We start from the raw sequence: 21,338 nt of genomic DNA on the forward strand, positions 1-21,338 counted from the left end.
CATACACTCGGCATTTAATTTACCGGAGAGACTCATATACCGAGGATACGAGTAGTTGTAAGTTTCCAACTCCTCCATCCGCTTGGGAGGCGCTGTCGCCGACGTTTACTGACTGGAGGACTCAAGTAGCCACATCATACCATCACGACGATGCGCTCTGCTGCGCAGGTGTTCTACCTAGCCGTCTTCTCGCTGCTGGGTAGCTCACACGCTGCGAGCCATGCTACCAAGTCGAGTAGTCCTCCGTCAGACGTCTGCGATGTAAGCAACAAGTCGAAAGCTCCACCAGCCCAACCTGAAGACTCAGATACTAAGACCGCTTTTCAGATATCGCCTGGTGCGATAGTTTCCGACGCTTGCGTAAGCTACAATACCCTCGAACAGCTCAACGAAGCCATACACCCATACCTCCAGTCCATCACGCAAAACACCGACTTCTTTTCGCATTACCGATTGAACCTGTACAGCAAGAAATGTCCGTTCTGGGACGACGAGAATGGCATGTGCGGGAACATCGCATGCGCGGTTAATACACTGGACAACGAGGAAGACATACCGCTCGTCTGGCGCGCAAAAGAACTCGGCAAGCTGGAGGGGCCTACAGCACAACATCCGGGGAGGAAGCAACAACGGGAAGAGAGGAAACGGCCGCTACACGGCAGCCTAGGTGAAAACGTCGACGAGAGCTGTGTGGTCGAGTACGACGACGAATGCGACGAGCGCGACTACTGCGTACCGGACGACGAATCGGCGACTGCAAAGGGCGACTACGTGTCGCTTGTAGACAACCCAGAGCGCTTCACCGGATACTCGGGCGTCGGAGCTCAGCAGGTGTGGGAGGCTATATACCGGGAGAACTGCTTCAGTAAGCCTCCCAAGAATGCACCCTCCACTGGCAGTTCGTCACCACCTGGAGGATCGTCTTTTGGCGGGTTTGGAAACCAACAACAACTGCACGCCGCAAATCAGTTCCGCAACGTCATGCAGGAACAGGGCAAGAAGCAAAAGGTTCAGTCTGCGATTGCTCACGGTTCTCCTGTAGATAGCCTCGACCCTGTCGAATTCGACGATACCTGCCTGGAGAAGCGCGTCTTCCACCGCGTCATCTCTGGCATGCACGCGTCCATCTCCACGCACCTCTGCTACGACTACCTCAACCAGACAACAGGAGAGTGGGGACCCAACCTGGCCTGCTACGAGCAACGCCTACACAACTTCCCCGAGCGCATCTCCAATGTCTACTTCAACTACGCCCTCGTCATGCGGGCTGTAGGCAAGATCAGGCAGCACATTTCCGACTACTCCTTCTGCTCCGAAGACCCCGAACAAGATCTCCGTACCAAGAACTCGGTCTTGCGCCTCGCATCCGCCCTCCCCTCAGGCCCCGAGATCTTCGACGAGACGGTCATGTTCCAAGACCCCGACACAATGGTATTGAAGGAGGACTTCCGCAACCGGTTCAGGAATGTTAGTCGCATCATGGACTGCGTGGGATGCGATAAGTGTCGGCTCTGGGGTAAACTACAAACGAATGGCTACGGCACAGCTCTCAAGGTGCTCTTCGAGTTCGACGAGAACGATTCCTCAAAGGACCCGCCGCTTCGCCGCACCGAACTTGTCGCTCTCATCAACACGATGAACCGTCTTTCGCATTCACTATCCGCCATCAAGGACTTCCGTCGCATGATCGAAGAGCGCGATGGCTTGCCTAGCGATGTCGCGCCTGCGCTACCGGCGACCGACAAAGGAGTGTTGAAGACAAGACTCGCGCTCGAAGACTCTGACGAAGACAAACCAATCGACATCTTGACTGGCGGAGAAAAAATCCCAAGCTTCAAGCGAGACTGGGACGCGAGGAAGATGACCATGTGGCAGGAGGTCAAGGCCGAATTCAACCTTGTCAAGAGAACATTCTACTACGTGTTATGGCAGTGGACTCAGCTTCCTGGGCGATTGTAAGTCATGAAATTACCCATAACTTACTAAGACACCAAACTAACAGATGGAATAGTACCAAAATCTTCATTCTCGAAATGAGGAGAGCTTACAATTGGTGGATGGGGTTCGTGCCCGGTCCGAGGAGTTGGGAGATTCGCATCCCGAGACGAGACGAGTTGTGAGCTGATTCTCGATCGTACATGTGTTTTGATGCATAGCTTAGGCGTATTTGGGGATGATTGGTTTGGCACATATCGAAGGCATCAGATGGCGTTTTTTTTTTCATGTTGAACACGCGCAATGCTATACACCTGGCACGTTTGAATTCATCTTATCGCAACACACGCACCGTTCTCCTCATGCATTATGCGATGATGCGCTGACGCGACGTACTCCAACAGTTGTCCTCCGCGGCATCCATCGTGTCGTTCCACGCGCAATGACATGTCGCACCTGCATCCCAACGCCGCGGTCTGAGCACCCCACTACGTCATCTCGGCCGACCTTCGCCCTCGCCTCGCCTCCTCATTTCCAATCCACCGTCTCCAAACCTTCCATCCGCGAACATCCGGTCGTATCGCGTGAATTAAGCTCTGCTAAGCATTGAGGAGAAGCTACACGCCTGTTTTCCACACATTACCCCGATAGGAAAGCGGAGAGGTGCGGAAGATGAAGTAGAGAGGGGAACGATGATGAGTAAAGTATACCAAGGTATGCGTATGTTTACGACGGTGACTTCTCTGGGCGCGTTACGCAAGGGATCGCCGGTCAGTGTTCGCGTTACCGTGATTGCCCTCGTCATCACGTCTACTAATCGTTATTTACGTGTCGTTTACTGCAGACCCTGCCGCGTTCAGACTACTAAGCTTTTAGTTAAGCTACACGCCTATCATCCACGATTACCCAGAGCGGTAATTGGTAATCTAACAGAAAGAGAGGGGGTGCGAGAGGGGTTCGAGCTGCACCACAGCGGGGTTCTGTGAGGGGTTTCGTCGTCTTGACTCTTGGGTACTCTGTTTTTTTGTGGTACTCTGAAATATTTTTGTGGTTTTGGGAAAGGTACCCGGTGGATATATGTGCCAAGGTGAGGAGAAGGCATACGCCTATTTTCTACAGTTGATGCTGGAGTTACTCAACGGGGTAGGAAGGATGCGATATTGGTGGCCGCGGATGTCGTTGAGTGCGGCTCCCGACTGGGTGTTGCTCGTCATACCTACGGGTTTTGGGTGGTGTTGCGTGTTCGTGATGATGGTTGAGGGGGGCTTTTCGCCTTCGGCTTACTACTTGCGGATAGGACGTTGAGGAACGCTTGGAAGTTTCGAGACGAGCGATAGCGCTGCTTTCGATGGTTACTGACTTGGGTATCTGATGGAGTGGAGATTAGGCGGATGGCGTGAGGGAAACATGTACTGCTGTTCATCACCGAGCTCTTACTGAGTAGCTTGGGCCTGATCGGCTTCCTTTCAGTTTGGTACAACATCCATCAACTTAAAAATATGACGTGGTGGATGCTGTATCAAACTGAAAGACGAACCGATAAGTTCAAATTCAAATATCACGTTTTGAGTTACTTCATGGGACACGCAGGTCGTGAGCCGAGAGACGCCTGACAAGGACTGCGACGAAATCTTGTAGGCGTTGGAATATGATTAGAGAGAACACTGCCTCTGATTCCTGGCTCTAATTCCTCACAATAATTCGATTCGAAATCTGTTTATTAGATGACTGCAAGCTTACAATGGATGTGGTAGTTTCTACGTTCACCCAAAACGTAACATGTACTACCCAAACCATCAACCCACCGCTCCTTCCCGGACTCGCTCTAACCTAACCCAACAGACAGCTCTTTTCTAGAAATAGTAGTCTGCATTAGGTCTTCAGAAATCTGCAAGATAAAGCGAAGGAATGCGCCTGTTTTCGACAGTTACCTGACTGGGACAAAACACCAGATGTTTGGCTATGAAGGAACACGCTTGTCAAGTGCTGGTTGCTTTTCTGCACGCCTAGTAGATTTGTACCGAGATCTGAACACATGCAAGATGAAGCGAAGGAATACGCCTACTTTCCATGATAGCCTGTCTGGGTAGGCCAAGTGACACACCGATGTTTGGTGTTGCTTTTTAGTGTTTGAGATGTTGGTACGCTTGCGGAGGCGTGTTTAGTTTGGAGGGATTTGAAGCAGGGTGCCGATGGCGATACATTGGTAGTACAGAGACGCGATGCTCGGTTTGCGAGGCTGATGCTCGTTGCGAGACGGAAGAGACGGGGATGGATTGGTATAGAAGTAGAAGTTATGTGTCCCTCAACGCTGCGCGTTTTACCATCGTGCCTGGATGCGACTATTCAGAATGCCAACAATTCGACAAGTGCATACGTACGAAAGACGCCTGGCGATCAACAGAACATGAGCGATTACACGTGACATCTCATCTTACAGCCTCACCAACGGAAAAATATGAGGCTCTCATACGCCTGCTTTCAACACCTACCCAACACCGTAAACGCACCCACTTCCTAAGGAACGACCAAGCTACACCAAGTCTGACAAGCCAAACGCCTACTTTCCACGCCTACCTTTTCCAGTAATTTCTCTTCGTTGGCAGAACAGACGACATCGACGTGTCGTTGGCGCGTCATCGAGAGAGGAAAAAAGTTTGCTTATTCCCGCGTAACCTTCCCTTCCGCGGGTACGAGTCGGTGAGCCACGGGCAAGCAAAACAAGCAAACCAATTTTTCTCCATTGGCATTACCAAGCCTCCGCATCTACAATCTACGGTTTTCTTTAATGGGTAACTTTGAAGAAGCCAAGCTTTGGAGCCTGCAATCGATGGTTACTGTTCAGAGGAATATCGGCGAGGATGAAGCTGTTTCACCGTTATTGCCGTATCGAGTGCTGCGATCAATGCGCGAGTTTAGTGGATGGTGATGGGAAAGTGTTATTTCCGACGTATTGCCGAAGATGGTGGATGAGGCGTGAGAAGGTTTTAATATAACCGTTTGGCGCCTGCTTTCGATGCCTACTCTATGCGGTAGGTGAGGAAGGTTCGATGCAGGGACGAGAGGTAGTATACGAGAAAGGTTGCGTGGTTGCTTTTGAGGATTGGTGGGTATACCCGCCTAGTTTTGATCCACCGACCGGGTGGACGCTCAACGGGTATATACAGCCGAGCGCAAGTACTAACAACTACGAATGCCAAATAACCACCAGGCTAAGATTATACTGCAGATCCTATTTACAAGTAGATATAGCACAGAGGGCTACCGCCAAGGGTGTTGAGCACATCGCGAATCTTCACAGTCTTTCCGTTGACTCCCAAGACCAAGGGCTCGTCGATGGTGGCGTTGCGGGTTGGAGGCTTGTTCGACAAGGTCAAAGTACCGGTCACCTCATTCGCCTCACGTGGGTGAAGCGTCTGCCAAATCCAGTAGATGCGGTCAAGCATAGCGTGGTGGAGCCAAAAGACGGGGTCGTTCACAGAGGAGTAGAGATCAGTTCCGTCGCCACCCATGGTGTAGTGACCTGAGGTGTGTAGACCGAGGAAGCCATCCGGGTAGCGACCTTGGATCTCGACCCAGAAGTCGCGATGCGTCTGAGAAGCTCTGCCAATGGTCACATTCAGTAAGTTCGCCGTAGTGAACCACTTCTTGGGAATGTAAGGACTGATGTCTCGGCGCAGGCAGTGAGGGTTGTAGTCGTTGGTGTCGATGCCCAAATCAGGGAAGCCTTGCATACCAGGAGAAATCGGACCAATGTTCGCCACCGTGCTGTACTTTGTTAGCTCACCGCAAGTACTGAGTTATACGACGGTCTCACTTCTTGAATGGGCCGCTCTTGACACATCCGCCTCCTTTTCCAGAGGGGATGGAGATTGTTCGGGCACCGGCAAGACTGCCATTGTGTGCGAAGAACTCGCCATCGCCACCCAGACTGGTGTCACTCCCGTCGAAGACAGGTGATTTGTAGATGTTGTCGGTATGTGCGAACCAGTTCCAGTACTAGAGAAGTTAGACATGTAAGAGTCACCCGAAGTGTCTGGCACTGACTGGTTGATAGCCCTTGTAGCCACATTCGTTTCGGAGGGCTTGCTCGTACGACCAGACAAAGTAGCGGTGCCATGTGAGGAAGAGACCATTGCCATGAATACCAAGGGTCTGGTTCACGTGGATGGCGACATAATCATCGAAGCGCGTCTTCGCTGCTGAAGCCCACGATTTGTCGGACTTGGCTGGCAAAGTTCGAAGACATTGGACAGCTTTGATGTATGCTTTCCGCTCTGACTTGCTCAGGTGATCCCTTGTCGAAGTTAGCCAGCACTCATTCATGCGCGCGGTAAGCTTACCAGTCCCTCCGGATGGTTGTCTTCGCCAAAGAACAACCCTTGGGGGCCCTTTTTGAAACACTCTCATTTTGTTCAAGCGTTTCGTATGCGCTCTGCTGCAGTTGGGCGAGAGCCTCGAGAGGGTCTACTGCAGGGTCTATATCGATGACTGGAGTTGAGGGCGAGTCAAAGGGGACCGCAGCCACAAGGCTTACAGCCAACAGCTGCACGGCGGTTACAGCTTGTAACAGACGCATGGTGATGGTAATGGGATCGCTATGTGCAAGGTCTGGCGATTTAAGGAAGTAAGATCTGAATCCAAATCGACGGTTATATCCAATGCGAAGGCAACCCTTGTTCATGCAAGGCCTTCGCCGCAAGCGTACTTCCGATTTCCAAGGACCTATATTAGAAGAAGCGGCTCTGCAGCGAGTCCAGATGAATAGATTGATCAACGCGGCTTAGAGTATAGGCGCGCCTAATGAAAGCCTGCATCCTCCTCGTACTTTAGCCCAAGAGTGTCCTGCTATGGGACCATAGCTTGTACTGGAAACGCGATGCAGGCTAGCCTACGGCCTCCCTAGGTACGTCTTTGATCTCGGAGTAGCGACTGAACGGCTGGTAGCGCTCGTCGTGGGATATTACCATGCGGAATTTTATGCTGCCAAGATTATACCATGTCAGGGCGATGGGAGTGCATGCTTCCAGAGCACGGCACTGTGTGTGGTCGCCCATTGTTCGCTTGGAGTGGCGAGTAAACGGCTGTCACGACGGGGACCGTTTTGGGTAGTGATAACTTCGCGCGATGCGATGCGAAAGGATCATCTGTCGACCGTTTAGCTGGGTGATCTAAAGGCTCCTGAAGCAAACTTGGCACTGCTAAGATCTGGGATCTGTAGGATTGTGTTGGATTGAAATGACATATGCATACGAAGGCGAAAGGTTGGCTGTCGACCAATGGGACGCCGTCCTACACCATGCGACTATATCTGACTGCGGCATGAGATCGTCAAAGGGTCGCGTAGGAGTGGCGCCTTCCTGCGGTGAATGCGAGACGGGACGGAGACGGGAAAGAGCCCTTGACAGCGGTAAACGATCCCTCGTACCTGCCGCCCCACGAACAACCGGTCCATTCCCATGACCGCGCCGCTTTCTACCAAACCCTGTGGAATCCAGAGACATTTTCATATCCCACGCAATGTCACCAAACAAGCCCATTGGCAATCAAGTAACAAATCGCAAAGGCTTCCAGCTCTGCCTTTGCCTATTCAGCCTAAACTGATCCTTCTCGTATTGCCACCCCCAAGAACCAACATGTCGGCTTGTTTACCACTGAAGCGAGCTCGGTTTTCGCTGCAAGTTGAGACCATTCATGCGCGCAGCGGACCATTAGCCACCCGTCGACCCGTCGAACCGTTGCGCTGGGCTGGCTCGTCTGCGATGGAATCCTACCCTTCGGCCCGATTGCTTAGTGCGCGAACGCATCTGGGACCGGTGCATGCTGAAAGTAGATGCAGGTGCGGGCTGCATGCAGGCGATGCCGTCTCTTTGCCATGCACTATGGGCAATATACAGTCGTTTCAAGAAAAAGCAAAGCGCAGGAAGGATTCTCCAAGAAATTGGCACACAAGGATGCCTCATCTCACGGTAAGCAGGCTGACGAACCAACAAACGAGGCCATGTCACCTTCTAGAACACTGCTACCGTGCTTTCAAGTCGTTGCAGAGAGCTCCGTATCTTGCTGGGCATGGAATGTAGGAAGGGGGCACGTAACACAACATATCCTTGGTTTCGACAGGATGCATGACACTTATGTCTCCTCCCCACGACTCCATTTTGCTAGACCCTCATCTTTGCCGTTACTATGGCACCAAAGAATACCGACCCGGTGCGTGCAGCAGAGAGTAATCTAGGATACCTCCTCGGCGTTACCGCGACTTTCCATGTCATCGCACTGACCTTTGTTGGGATGCGCATGTACGCCCGTTTCATCGTCGTGAAGGCTTTCGGCAAAGATGATGCCCTCATACTAGCGGCAGCGGTGAGATACTATCGTGAATCAAGTTTGAGCGCTTCCCTAACTGCGTGGATTAGACTTGTGTTTTTCTTGGTGGAATGGTGACCTACATACTAGCTGGCCAGCATGGCTTAGGTCGTCACACCGACACTCTCGAGAAGTCAGATCACCAAGAGTACCTGAAGTTGACCTTCATACAAGCTCTTGTCTCCAGTATTGGGGGTATGGCCTTCCTCAAGTTGTCCGTCGGGTTCTCACTCCTTCGTTTGGGTGTTCCCACGTTATATAACAGGATACTCTGGTCGCTTAATGGTAAGTCCATGGTGCTTCGAAAAGCAAATCAACCACGTCTACTAAGCCTTGATCAGCATTCGTCTGTCTCTACACACTGGTATCTTGGAGTGAATGGGCTGCCGTATGCAAACCTATCGCCGGCTTCTGGAATAAGGACCTCAAGCCAACCTGCGTGCCTGTGAAAATCCACAAGGGCTTTGCGCTGATGAACACAAGTATGCATGTCCTCCGCCACTCTCACTGTACATGGTGGCTGACTAGATCGTATGTAGGCTGCAATATGTTTACGGATATCTGCTTTGCAACCATCCCTATTCCCATCATTATGGGGTTGCAGATGAAGCAGAAGACTCGCATGTACCTCATATTTGTTCTGAGCTTGGGCTATACGTAAGTTTCTCGGCATTGGCAAGAGAGAGACTTGAGTTGAGGTATAAGAGCTAACCCAAGTCAAGAGCGGTGGCCATGGGTATCGTCAAGGCCGTTGTCCAGAACACAAAGAGAGGCGACCCCGACCAGTCATTGTATGTCTCTATGTCTATACTTGAACCAGTATGGACGTTTGCTAACAGTATGCCAGCACGAACGACATCCAATTCTGGGGCTTCCTCCAAGTGAACGTCGGAATCATAGCCGCATGCGCGCCATCGCTCAAGCCCCTCGTCGGTGGCATTCTTCGCCTCCCCTCGACACAGTATTCCAACAGCCGAAGTAACTTCGCCTCGGGATCGAACGGCCAGTCCAACAAAAGTAGATTGCAAAGCAGGATACGCGTTAGCACTCGAATTGAGAGCAAAGGGTGGATACGGACAGATAGCGATATCGAGCTGGATGAACGAGAGTCCTTTGGCAGCCAAGCGCAGATAACGAGCAACAAGGATGGAGTTCGTCAATGATAGACCCTTTTTATAGCCGGTATTTATCTTTGCACCTCATATAAGGAAAAAACTGAACAGATCTGCAGCCTGCATTAACATAGGAATCTGCAAAGTAGGCGTCCTAATGTCGATGTAGGCTCTAGACCTGTTTAATTCTTTCCTAGGTTGACGTGTTTGAATAATACGAATGCCTTGGGGCTACTTCTCCTCTACGCGACCTTGGGAAAAGACCAGTGTCTTCGTTCCTCACATTCATTTGCGGAATTGAAGGTTGTGAAGATGCCTGTGTCGAAGCAGATAGCAATCACACAGCACGATACAACTGTGCAAGTAAGCAGCTTTTCCAGTGGTCGCGCATTTAAGAAGGCAAGAAACCTGTCCCAAAGTATGCGATGCGCTGCCTGTGGACGTCAGATGTGTAATGAGTGTCGTGCGCGTGGTTCATGCCAGCAGCGGGCGACCTCGGGATGACGCGGGCACTAACGGAACCCCCCAGGCCTACCCCTCACTCCGCACTCATGCTATGCGTCTACACAAATGAACCCTGCTAACCCATAGCATCACGTACATTCAAGAAGAGACTACCACATCGGCGTGTAAGTATCAAAGATCGATAGGGATGCTATTCGTAACGCGAAATGAACAGGTTTGCCTCGCACTACCCGTTGTATGTTTTCCCTGGTGATGCATTCTCATATGTAAACAGCTTTCGTTCTCGCCCAATACTGCCGTGAGGACTCATCCCATCTCGTCTACGGTATGATGATACGCCAGTCATAGTCCCTTCGCAACTTTCAGGGAACAGTGCGGACCCATCACGATTTGACCTCTACCAAGTTTGGAGCGACAAGAGACAAGCTACACGCAGTCTATTTGCCGGAGTTGTACCTCGCGCCGCCCTGACCATCGTTGTAGTAGGTCGAGCCCTGGAAGCGAATTAGCAGGCATTCATCTGTGTTGGGCAATTTTGACGTACGTTGGGGTTGCTGTAGTAGTACGAGCCATCGGTGTTGGAGTAGTGGTAAGAGTTGGGGTTCGAGGCGCTGGAGCCATAGTCGCGGGAGCAATAGTGGTTTCCCTACGAAAAAATGTCAGTAAGGCGTATCAAAAACGAAGAAGTAAGATCATACCTGGCTGTTGGTACCGGAGCTGGTTGTGGTGTAGCCTCCGCTGCCGGTATTGCCAGAGGAAGCCGAGCCGGAGCCGGAGGAGTTGGATGTGTTCTGGGACGACATGGCAGTTGGCTGACTGACGTGGGTATTCGGATAATCGGTGGATTGAGTGGAAGCTGAGTGATATCAAGTTGTAGAAGAAAAGAGGAGAAGGGCAAGGGGTGTTAAATGTACGAGAAAGGCAACGCCGTGAGGGGAACCCCCGCACTGACTTCCCGCAACGGCTTACGCTTTCCTCATTCTGATCCCACGAGCTTCGCCACGCGGAGCGCGCTACTGCTTGTATCAACGTTTGACCGCTATCGCGTTGTCACGAGCTTACCAGAAAGGACGGGCCGCTACTGCAATCTTGGTACAGTGACACGACTTTCAGACTACGCGACTCATGCGACGGGACGCGTTTGGTTACCTTGGGCTCAAGATCTCACTGGCGTTAGAAGGGAAGTAGAGCGTTCAAGTTGCAGTATCATTTCTTAGGTTGCTACACTCGATCTTGGAAGATCAGCTCGCAAGGAAAGCAGATACAGCCCGACCACCCAGCTTCCTTCCCTTCCTTTTCGTCTATCACATCCTTTGTATCTTCACCAGCTCAACCTTGAATCCTTGTCATCTGCATATGACAACGTGTCTCAGTGCGCCGCTCCAACCTCTTAATGTTGTCGCGCCGGAGATGCCTGTAGAACAGCTTCAATGACAGAAAGCTCCACCAGCTCGGCAGCCGCCTGATTTTGTTCCCTTTTCTTCTTTACTCTGTACCATGCCACGAACAGGACGAACCCTACCACGGCCGATGAACCGATCGCGGAGATGACGATGAAGATGATGATGGTGGCGGAGGTGGTTGCCTGCTGTTTCGCGACTTCTGTGACAGGCGAAGATTTGGGTTCAAAGAGACTCATGGCTGTTTGCTGTTGGTTGCTCTGAATGCTGACTTGGGGTAGTTGTATGAGGATGGCGCGGCGCCGGTTCAGACGATGTCGTATCTGGACCTTGTCGTAGCAACAGTGCCCTACTAAGCCACTCGCTCGTCCGACGTCTGAAGCGTCTGCCGTAAGTTGAAGGTCGAGACTGTTGGCCCAGGTGGTATTGGGTTCGTCCAGATGAGCGCCGGTCCGTCGAGAATGACAACGCCGCGTTGTCGAAGCCGCCTCCACCGCGCTTTGCTGTGTACGTTGGACCAACGGAGAAAGACGATGACGAGAATGATCTGGAAGAGCAAAATGATGAGGACACCGACGATGATCAAGAAGAGAGGCCAGTCAGGAAGGTTGAGAGGCGCCAGCGGTACGTGAGTGGATGCTGGAAGTGCCGGCATGGTTGAGAAGATGGCGTGATTGGGCTGCGTGAGAGTGAGGATACAAAAGAGGAGAGCTTATCGGTGAGTTGGGAAAAATCTGCGCGCGCGACAGCCGTGATGGAGTGAAGGTGAAAAGTTTGTACCGCGAGACCGCGGACTTGACGACGTGCCTACCGTTCGTTGAAACTGCCGAAAACAACATCATCTGTTTGCGCGTTGACGTCATGTGCACCATTTCTCCAGATGCATTTGCATTGCCCTGTCTTGACTTTCCGTCCTCGAGGCGTATACATCCGGCAGGAGTCCCCCAAGAGATCGAGGGAGAGGAGGTTGTAGCCTGCAAACTGGTTGGAGGGTTGGCTGGAAGCCTTCTAGGGAGGTGATTGTGGGTAGCAAGCCACCATATGCAATGTCGATTGAGCGGGTGATATATTGATGTAGTAGGCAAGTCGTTTGTTGGTCGGTTACTCCGAATAGTTAAGACATGTTGTAGTTCTTATAGTTTTTCAGTAAAGGTAAGGAAGAAGGTGGGATTTTTGCTCTCGGCCAGACAACATAGATATGTAGTGCTGCTAGAAGTGATGCTGCTGATCGAACCATGGGTCAACGCTTGATGCTCAAATACCTTATCCAGGTACGAGCAAGGCGGTGACATAGGAAGCCATGACGGTATTCCAAATGCGATGTATACCCAGGGCGAAGACATTCACGCTCACGGCTTGGTTCAGCGTTATTTGGGCTGGATGTCGGAGTCTGAGGGTTAGTTATGCGGCTAGATATAGCACATGTGACGAGACTTTCGCCGCAGACATTAATAGTAGGCCTGCGCTATACTCTATAGAAAAGGCTACGTATATCTTAAGATATGTTTTCTTACTTAGCTACAGACTTTAAAACTTTCTTGTAGTCTTAATAAGGTACTATGCCTAAACAAAGGACTAGAAGGTAGGTTAACGTATTTATCAAACCACTTCTGCATGCTCAACCCTTAGTCCTCTCGACACGTCCGTCCCAACGTACTGCACATGACCCATCGCGGCGAGCGACCCACAACTTCCGAAATTGGTATACACCCATCCAATCAGGTCCTCTCGAATAAGGAGTACCTTCAACACCAGGACTTGGTCTCCTCGACTCCTGTGAACGCCCAAGGCGAAGAACTCCTCTAGCGAATCCGCTCACATGATGGTCATAATCGTCGCGCGACTTCGAAAATAAGACATGGATATGTCTACGGCGGTTTTCGGCCCGCAATGTACGACAAGCCCGCCTAAGATTTGGCGAGAGTGGCGAGAGTGGCATTAGATCCGCCTCTGATGTGCAGATATATCAAGTCCGTGGCATCGAATTGGCCGTATCAAGTGCCTATGTATCGAGATCAACATCCTTCCCGCTTTCGTGCGCCCTCAGCATCACATCTTCTCCTTCTCTCTAACCGGACTCAGAATTGGCTGGAAAGCTTTGATCTGCTACAAAAGCCATTAGTATACTCCCATCCGAGCATCATGACGTCACCAAAACATACCTTGCCCATCCAGCCCCTCTCACCTCGTTCCGCTCGATCTATACCCCTTGCATCTCCTCCCATATCTTCTCCCCTCTTTCTATCTCTTCCTCCACACCTACAGCACACCACTTTTCTCAGCACAGCGACAACCATTAAGAAAGCCATCATAGCGAGGATGTAATTCACGCCCAGTACGATCAAATAGCTGACACCGAAAAGATTGTCGCGCGTACAGAACCCAGGTCCTAGATTCCAGGAACGGATCATGGGGTCGATGAGCTGAGCAATGTACATTGGACATTTGTGGAGTGTGGGGTAGTCAGGGAAGGAGGGCGCGGGGCTCGAGTGTGGTAGATGCAGGGCCGGGTAGGTGATGATGATTTGTGGCATTTCGGGATACGTAGATGTCTTGAAGAAGGCAGTATAAAGCTGTCGATTATGAAGCGCGGAGTGTTGGCGAGTATATATGTCGAGTTATGGTGAGGTCTTTGTGAGCTGAGGTGTATGAGTGGCCGCTGTTCAAGGACCGATGCGCCGCAATTTACATGATTGCCTTGGTGTTACACGGCAGCCACCGGGTAGTTGGAATGCAGCGTCGCCCTGTCTGTCTTGGTGTGCGGATGCTGAGCGTCACTTTATCTGCCATGGCCTGAAACGCGCGTCGTTGTTTCGTATACATGGGGATGGCCTTGCGCATCGACCTTGGATGGGTAATTTGAATATTAAGGTTTTGAAATGCGATAGATTGTTTCAATGAGTAGATATGCGCTAAATGCGATAATCTGGTTCGTTTTCGACGACCCGGAAAGTTGGTAACATACACTTTACCTAGTCCTTCCATTTCCCGCTCCATCCCTGCCGTGCCGCCTGCGCCGTCTCTGCCTCATCAACACTATCACCGTCCACGTACCCGAAGTATTTTCTGGGCCAGATATTCAGCCCAATCTTCTCTCCTTCGCCCACAGGTAAGCCAGCATGTACGACTCTTCTATCGCCGTTGCCGTGCTTGTCCAGATTAACCCAAAACACCGCGTTTCCTTGGATGGGCTTGAACTTCATGCCTTTGGCTTCCCCATCCATCTCCCCATGAGCTACTTTGCCGTTATAGAGACCTTCTAGATCGATAGACGACGAAGGTTCGACCAGAGGGAAGGACGTGTATCCATCTGTGCAATTGTCGCGCAGAAACACGAAGAAAGACGCAACACGGTTATAGTACATCTGCCTTCCATTCTCAAGAGTAGTGATCTGGTGTTCGGGCCAGAAATCTGTGTGGAGGTTGTACTTCTGGGCGGGGAAGTAGCGCACGAGTTGCGGGATGCTGAAAGGTTCTGAGGGAAGTAGCATGGAGCCCATGAACGTTCGCGCGCGATTGAGAAGGCATTCGACAAGCGGGTCTCCCAGTGGGAGCGGCGCGGATTGAGAAGTTCGCCCTGTTACACGCTGCGTGTTGCCTCGCGAGCGGCTGATGAAGGACTCGGCGAATTCAGAGGACCTAAGAGAGGGTCAGTGACTGTCGTGAACGTGTTCTAAAGCCTCCAAGGGATATAGACATGTACGCGTACCCAAGATGGATGAGTTCCTCTGCTTCTCGCGCTGACGTGAAGTTGTTGATATAGATCAAGAGAGGATCGAGCGATATGATCTCAGTCGTATACTGGTGCTTGGTGCATGCTTTGACTAGGCTGTCCAGACTCTGACGTTCTTGTGATTGTGAAGTGGCTGTGGCTTCCCATGCCGATGTAGGCAGGTACGATTGGAGCTGTTTGGGCAAGTACGCGTGTAGTACAGGCAGGAGCGCCTGCTGAGTGCCCGCATAGAAGAAACCAAAGGACGCGAGAGGAAGCAGTAGCAGCAGTAAAATACTCGTGCTACTCGTGGTCGCCTACAAGCAAACATTAGCCGTCTCTATGTAGAGAGTCCGGGTATTCCTTACGAGCCCTGACTTGCCTTCCATCGGCGATAGCATCGCTGCGTTTACGCCTTTCTTATTTTCGTGATTCCTGTGTGCCATATCTAAATATCGCGTTCATGCCTCGACGTGCCGGTAACTAAGAATGCGATGGCTATCGCGCGCATGCGGGTAGTAGCGCTGATGCACACCTCGCGACAGTGCGATTATGTGCGGGATGTGTTGCGTACGTGACGGCGATACTGTTTGGCGGCATACGTATTGCGAAAGGTCTTGTAGTGTGATCTGTACATGATATATGCATATGAGCTGTGCATGACCAAGAGTCTGGGGTAATATCCGGCTACAGCACCCCGGTGATGGGATATATGTGCGTCGTCACACCTACAAGGTCTTGTGCGTACCGGAACCAGAAAAGCAGTAGTCATTTCGCCCGTTCATTTTGGAATGCAAGTGGTAGATATAATGAAAGATGTGCATTGGAGATGCGCGATGTGCAGCTGCGACCGCTATCGTGGGAACAATTCAACTCCGCTGCTACCTTTTTGGAAAACCTTTCATGGTGTCGTGGTACTCCAAACGCCATGCTAGACTTTTATGTACAAACCCTTGCAGGCAGCTTTTTCATCCATGTGCGCTCCGCCAGTAGAGAAAGATGGTGCGCATTGCCATTTGACAGCCAGAGTCAGAAAAGAGCAAACGAAAAGCCGACCAGTTCGTAGAGCGTTATTGATCTACGTCAGGGTCGCGGAAACGCTTTAGACTTCATCCTCCACGATCTCCTCCTTGGCGGGATCGATCTTCATGGGAGAGCCTCCGGTGTCAGCGTCCTCGTCGGACTCCGCCTTGACAGCTGCGGTATGTTAGCGGTCTGGGGTTTACATCAAGATGAAAACACGCAAAGTAGGCGAACCAACGTCAACGTAGGCTTCAAGGTGTGCTTACTCTCGTTCTTCTTGCCACGGGGAGTAGCCTTCTTCTTAGGGGAGGACTCGCCGTCGACGTCCTGCTTCTTAGCGACACGCTTGCGAGGAGTCTTCTTAGGGGTCTCGGCACCCTCCTCGCCATCATCCTGCTTGGCGGCAGCGGCCTTCTTGCGAGGAGTTTTCTTGGGAGTAGCCGGAACGGCGCCGTCGGGAGAGGGTGTCATTAACTTGAGCTTGATCTTGGCCCAGGCGTTGCTAGCGGAGCGCGGGTTGCCCATACCGGCGTAGGCGGCGAGTTTCTCGTAATCGATCTATAGCGGGTGTGAGTAGTGTGATAGGAATAGAGAGGGAGTGGTGACCTACCTCTGGAGGACCGGACTTGAGGGACTGCATGGCCCATCCGAGGAGCTGGAGCTCGCGCTCGGTGAACTGAGGAGAAGAGCCATTGGCGACGGCGGTGTTATCGTTGTCGGACATGTTGGATCGTTGGGGTGTGCTTGAATGCTGGTCGCGGTGTGTTGGTGGTCAAGTTGTAAAGAGGATGCAGGTGGGAGACGGATGCAGATTATGAATGCGGGGGATTAGCGCGATGGCAGGAAAGTGAAGGTGAGCACACAAGGATGGACGGCGCACACAGATAAGCCAAATAAGGCCCTCACCTCGACTTCATGATGCGAGACCCTGGATTGAGCACGCGCTATTGGTCGCCTGCCATCGGACACGCACATGTGCGCCACGACGAAGTGAAGGTGAGCCGCACCTCGATATCGGACTGCCTTACGTGATATGGTATGAGAGCAGACATTTCGGAATCCAGAGGTCTTACCCCCTCATGTCTTGTATAAAGATATGACGATAGCTCTTTCTTGCTTGCTATTCCATGAGCAAAAGTGGCAGTCAATGCAAACGACTGTCTGCATACTCGCAACGAGTTTTATTGTATTGCCACAACGAAGAGCGCTTATTCGACGAGACGAGACATGACATCTAGCATGATCAAAAGAAAGCCCTGAAAACACGTCATGATGGAAGTGAAAGAGTTCGTCCTTGACGACGGAAGTCGCGATTGTTGAGAGAAAGAGACAGAAACAGGCCGCTGCTGCCACAAGCCTTGTGACGCGAGGACAAACACCCTTCCTGGAATGGACAGCAACCCATACAACGCGATAATCAGCGACAACGAAAGAGAGAGTTGAGGTGTTGTTGCGTGAATTGACGCGTCGCGGGGATGGGGTACCAACGCTTGTACTCGCCTGACTCGTGTGGGCCGGCCAGCGAATCGCCGACGGAGGAGCCGCTGGAGATTGAGGGGACGGGGCTAGGACCCAAGCGATACTCAAGCAACCCGACCTTGATCACGCCCGAGCGATACACGCCCAAGACCCGAATCAGAATCATGGCGGACCCCATTGACAGCGCCCTGTGAGGCTTCCCCTACCCCGCCTTCCCCGTGTGTATAGCTAACAGCCCATGTCAGCGACCTTCTGCGCCGACTGAACCCCAAGGACGTCAAGCGCAATGTCGACCACATTATCCAGCTCAACCCCTCGCTGGAAGAGGACCTGCTCGAGTCCGTCGACATACCGCTGACGGTCAAGAAATGCTCCAAGACGAAGCGCGACTTCCTGTGCTGCGACTACAACCGCGACGGCGACAGCTGGAGAAGTCCGTGGAGCAACGAGTTCGAGCCGCCCATTGAGGAAGGTGTCACGCCTAGCGATCGTGTCCGTAAGATGGAGGTCAAGGCGAACGAGGCTTTTGACGTGTACCGGGAGCTGTAAGTGCACACAGGGGAAGGAGCAGCTTGGAGAGCTTGGCTGATATAGACAGGTACTTCGAGGGCGGCATATCGAGCGTGTACCTGTGGGACATGGACGACGGCTTTGCAGGCTGTGTCCTGCTGAAGAAGGGTACGCAGTCTTGGGTCTACACATCCATCACATGCTAATGCACGCAGCCGTCAACCCCACGCCCAAGAGCTCCGGCAGCTGGGACAGCATCCATGTCTTCGACGCCCAAGACCGCGCCCGCACCTCGCACTACAAGCTCACCTCCACCGTCATCCTCTCCCTCGGCACCGACAGCGAAGCGCTCGGCGGTCTTGACCTCTCCGGTAATATGGTGCGCCAAGTGGAAGCCGACATGGCCGTCGAGGATGACACCTCGCACGTCGCCAACATTGGAAAGATGGTCGAGGATATGGAGCTCAAGATGCGCAATCTGCTGCAGGAGGTGTACTTTGGAAAGGCAAAGGACGTTGTGGGTGACCTGAGGAGCATCCCATCACTCAGCCAGACGAACCGGGACCGGGCAACACAGAGGGAGATGATCAACAGCATGGGTCGGTAGAAGTAATGGCGTGCGTATGAGGATGCTTAGTGTGGCATAGATGATATCAAACGATTCTGGCTCCAGCGGTATACCCACGAGGACTGGACTATCTCAAACACAAAACGGGCTGTTGCATGTGATGAATTGCAGGCAGTGACGGGACCCCACAGAGCTACGTGTGAGATGGTAGGGAGCCGCAGTAAGTGACATGCTATCATGCCGGTCATAGACTGACTGCACGCAAACTCCGTAGATCTTGTGCTTGAGATATGCACGGTAGTCCCTTCCCTGATCCCTACTGAGAGGCAATGCATAGTCTGACAAAGCGACAAACGCTCGAAGCGTCCGAGACAAACATTCCACAAAAGGCTAGTTACTTCCTACCAAACACAGCAGCCACTATATGAACACGTACATCCCCAGACACATCAGCCACCAATCTCAAGACGAGGCACGACCCATTTCAAGCTATTCACCCTAGCAAGTCCATTGCCCCAGATGACTAGCCCACCCGCAAACCGTAAGCGCTCACGGAATCTATCAACCAGTTCTGCATCATTACCGTCAGCAAAGCTAGCCGATCCACCATTTGATCGTGATCGAACATCTGCGGCGGACCGTGCCGCCGAATTCCCAAGCGCAGTCAAGGAAGACACAATTGGAGATGACATGAGTGGAGAAAACAAGATTACGACGGAAAGCACTCGCGAAGAGCGTGAAGATGCAAAGACGGTCGAAAACTACAAGGACACAACGCCGAATCTCTACGAGACCAAACAGGAACCCGAATCAGCCGCACCCGGTGCTACTACAGCTTCGCCGGAAACGCCTATCACGACACCCGATCCTCTGGCGATAGCTCGGAAGAAGTTCGATGAGAGGGTGGACGAGCTCGCAGTTGGCCTCATTGCCTCGTCGCGACAAATCATTGAAAAGGCCATCGATAAGGTTGTTAAGTTAGCGGAGGAATATCGCCAGCCTCTTATCCAGGCGGCAGAGATAGCTGCCAGAGAAAAAGGCCGTAGGGAAGGCTATGAACAAGGTTATGCGGCAGGCTTAGAACAAGGCAAGAAGGTGGGTTATGAGCAAGCTGAGAACGGTTGCGACGAGGAGGGCAAGAACGATGAAGATGCGTAAGGCAAGAAGAATGGCAACGCTTGCAAAGGCCGAGTCAGAACTTCCGTCCAAAGCCATGTAGAGGCGAATCCATAGCTGTACCAGTCAAAAAAGATCATGGGTGGTTAGACATGTAGTAGGCAAACCAATGGAATCAATGCGTTGCGCCAATTCAATAGAATCTGTAGTTGCCTGTCCTACTGGGGCGGTGCGGTTCGGGCCTAGCGCGGCTTCCGTTCCAAGGTTTCGTGTCGCACCCGTGGACGCGACGCGACCTCTTTCCCTCTCCCATCGTCCTTGCCTTATTCTCATGGCGTCCACCTACCAACAACTTCCTTACGCGACCTTCAAATCATTGCCATTCATCACCCTACACCAACAACGCAGTGAGATTGTGTACTGCATACCAAGCGCCCCGAACCGTGCCGCCCGCCGCTTATGCGTTCGTCCCAACAAGACGCCCTTTATCGACAAGCTGGTTACTACCAGAATCTTTCATCATCATTGCGAAACCAAAATGCCTCATCGTCAAGTACACTTACCGGATATAAATCCTAGGGTCGACTGCTAAAAGCTTGCCGTAGCTCCGAGATTCGCCAATCTCCGGCTATGGACGTGACGCAGATCTTCCGCCCGCAGTGTCACCACCAACTCGCTCGGTATATTACAGCTATTATAGTTACAATATGCAGTTATCTCGAATACGGTTGACAGGTTGTTCCACTTGCAACTGAGGTCCTGCCAGCCTTGCATCAGGCATACCATCACACCTTGCGCACGGGTGCACCATTGGCAGCTGTGGCAATAGCTTCGCTGATCGTGCCAGAGCTCAGCAGTCCGCTCCATGATTCGATCGTTGACCATTTCCATCCGGCCCCCGGGTCAAGCCTCTTAGCTTCGGGGGGCTGGAAGTGGACGGGGTTTCATCTAGATGCCCCCAATCTCACGTCTCGTGATCCCGTAAAGGAGCTCAATCTGCGCTCGAGTAGAACCGCGGCTGATCGCCGCCCGTCGAAAGTTCTTGTACAAGACGCACATAGAAGAGTCCGGTGATGAGGCTCAACTAGATTGACTGCATGAAATGTCGGCGTTGGCTATATAATGAGGGCATTATTGAGCTCAGCTGACTTAATGAAGTGTGAAGGTATGGCTCATGACCGGAGTCACCGAGGTGTACGCGTTACTTCAAAATCGGCTTGCAGTGTGGCACAGCATTCAAACCTTCAGGAAAGCAGACTGGACAGAAGATACATGGGTGAGTATTCACATCTCACACAGAACCCGTACCAGGGCATCTGGACTGTCCTTCCCACGAGATGCCAGTCAGAGTACGGCACGGTACTGGAACGCTTGCGCCAATTCACCGTCATCCCCGTATATACAAGGCCTTTGTTAAGGGAATGTACCCGGTCAGCAGTAGAGTGGCGTTCACGTTCCCTTCGATTCGGCAACAATTGCTCCTTCAGTGCGCCAAATAATACATGAGTGGAAGTTATTTTGGGCACTGCATATCTGATGATGAAGACAGCCTCAAACCACGGTTCATGGCCCCCCACCAACGCGCCTACACACCACCTCGCTACAATCGGGTTGGACTGATGTTGGAACGCTTTGGTTGGGTGACATTGAAA

General features: G+C 52.0%; 8 protein-coding genes across 8 annotated transcripts; 4 read left to right on the forward strand and 4 right to left on the reverse strand.

Annotated features, from left to right (window-relative positions):
- Window positions 1-150: 150 nt before the first annotated feature.
- Window positions 151-2,120, forward strand: J4E86_008124 (uncharacterized protein; the record flags this gene model as incomplete). The annotated part of the gene is made up of 3 exons (XM_051448638.1): window positions 151-261; window positions 328-1,955; window positions 2,012-2,120. 3 exons carry the CDS (start codon window positions 151-153, stop codon window positions 2,118-2,120), a joined length of 1,848 nt encoding a protein of 615 aa, XP_051300234.1.
- Window positions 2,121-5,171: 3,051 nt separating this feature from the next.
- Window positions 5,172-6,514, reverse strand: J4E86_008125 (uncharacterized protein; the record flags this gene model as incomplete). The annotated part of the gene is made up of 4 exons (XM_051448639.1): window positions 5,172-5,703; window positions 5,753-5,934; window positions 5,983-6,232; window positions 6,279-6,514. The coding sequence occupies 4 exons, from the start codon at window positions 6,512-6,514 to the stop codon at window positions 5,172-5,174; spliced, it is 1,200 nt and encodes a 399-aa protein (XP_051300235.1).
- Window positions 6,515-8,893: 2,379 nt separating this feature from the next.
- J4E86_008126 (uncharacterized protein) lies at window positions 8,894-9,464 on the forward strand (the record flags this gene model as incomplete). The annotated part of the gene is made up of 3 exons (XM_051448640.1): window positions 8,894-8,958; window positions 9,024-9,092; window positions 9,149-9,464. 3 exons carry the CDS (start codon window positions 8,894-8,896, stop codon window positions 9,462-9,464), a joined length of 450 nt encoding a protein of 149 aa, XP_051300236.1.
- Window positions 9,465-10,315: 851 nt separating this feature from the next.
- Window positions 10,316-10,681, reverse strand: J4E86_008127 (uncharacterized protein; the record flags this gene model as incomplete). Its single annotated transcript, XM_051448641.1, has 3 exons — window positions 10,316-10,372; window positions 10,423-10,524; window positions 10,577-10,681. The coding sequence occupies 3 exons, from the start codon at window positions 10,679-10,681 to the stop codon at window positions 10,316-10,318; spliced, it is 264 nt and encodes an 87-aa protein (XP_051300237.1).
- Window positions 10,682-14,250: 3,569 nt separating this feature from the next.
- Window positions 14,251-15,391, reverse strand: J4E86_008128 (uncharacterized protein; the record flags this gene model as incomplete). The annotated part of the gene is made up of 3 exons (XM_051448642.1): window positions 14,251-14,917; window positions 14,988-15,307; window positions 15,359-15,391. The coding sequence occupies 3 exons, from the start codon at window positions 15,389-15,391 to the stop codon at window positions 14,251-14,253; spliced, it is 1,020 nt and encodes a 339-aa protein (XP_051300238.1).
- A 701-nt stretch (window positions 15,392-16,092) lies between these two features.
- On the reverse strand, window positions 16,093-16,737 carry J4E86_008129 (uncharacterized protein; the record flags this gene model as incomplete). The annotated part of the gene is made up of 3 exons (XM_051448643.1): window positions 16,093-16,187; window positions 16,280-16,571; window positions 16,624-16,737. The coding sequence occupies 3 exons, from the start codon at window positions 16,735-16,737 to the stop codon at window positions 16,093-16,095; spliced, it is 501 nt and encodes a 166-aa protein (XP_051300239.1).
- A 751-nt stretch (window positions 16,738-17,488) lies between these two features.
- Window positions 17,489-18,609, forward strand: CAP2 (F-actin-capping protein subunit beta; the record flags this gene model as incomplete). Its single annotated transcript, XM_051448644.1, has 4 exons — window positions 17,489-17,682; window positions 17,738-18,037; window positions 18,091-18,170; window positions 18,218-18,609. The coding sequence occupies 4 exons, from the start codon at window positions 17,489-17,491 to the stop codon at window positions 18,607-18,609; spliced, it is 966 nt and encodes a 321-aa protein (XP_051300240.1).
- Window positions 18,610-19,089: 480 nt separating this feature from the next.
- J4E86_008131 (uncharacterized protein) lies at window positions 19,090-19,728 on the forward strand (the record flags this gene model as incomplete). Its single annotated transcript, XM_051448645.1, has 2 exons — window positions 19,090-19,111; window positions 19,160-19,728. 2 exons carry the CDS (start codon window positions 19,090-19,092, stop codon window positions 19,726-19,728), a joined length of 591 nt encoding a protein of 196 aa, XP_051300241.1.
- Window positions 19,729-21,338: the final 1,610 nt, after the last annotated feature.

The sequence above is a fragment of the Alternaria arbusti genome, assembly GCF_024043155.1.
Source record: "Alternaria arbusti strain BMP 1465 chromosome Unknown scaffold_12, whole genome shotgun sequence".
Classification (NCBI taxonomy): domain Eukaryota; kingdom Fungi; phylum Ascomycota; class Dothideomycetes; order Pleosporales; family Pleosporaceae; genus Alternaria; species Alternaria arbusti.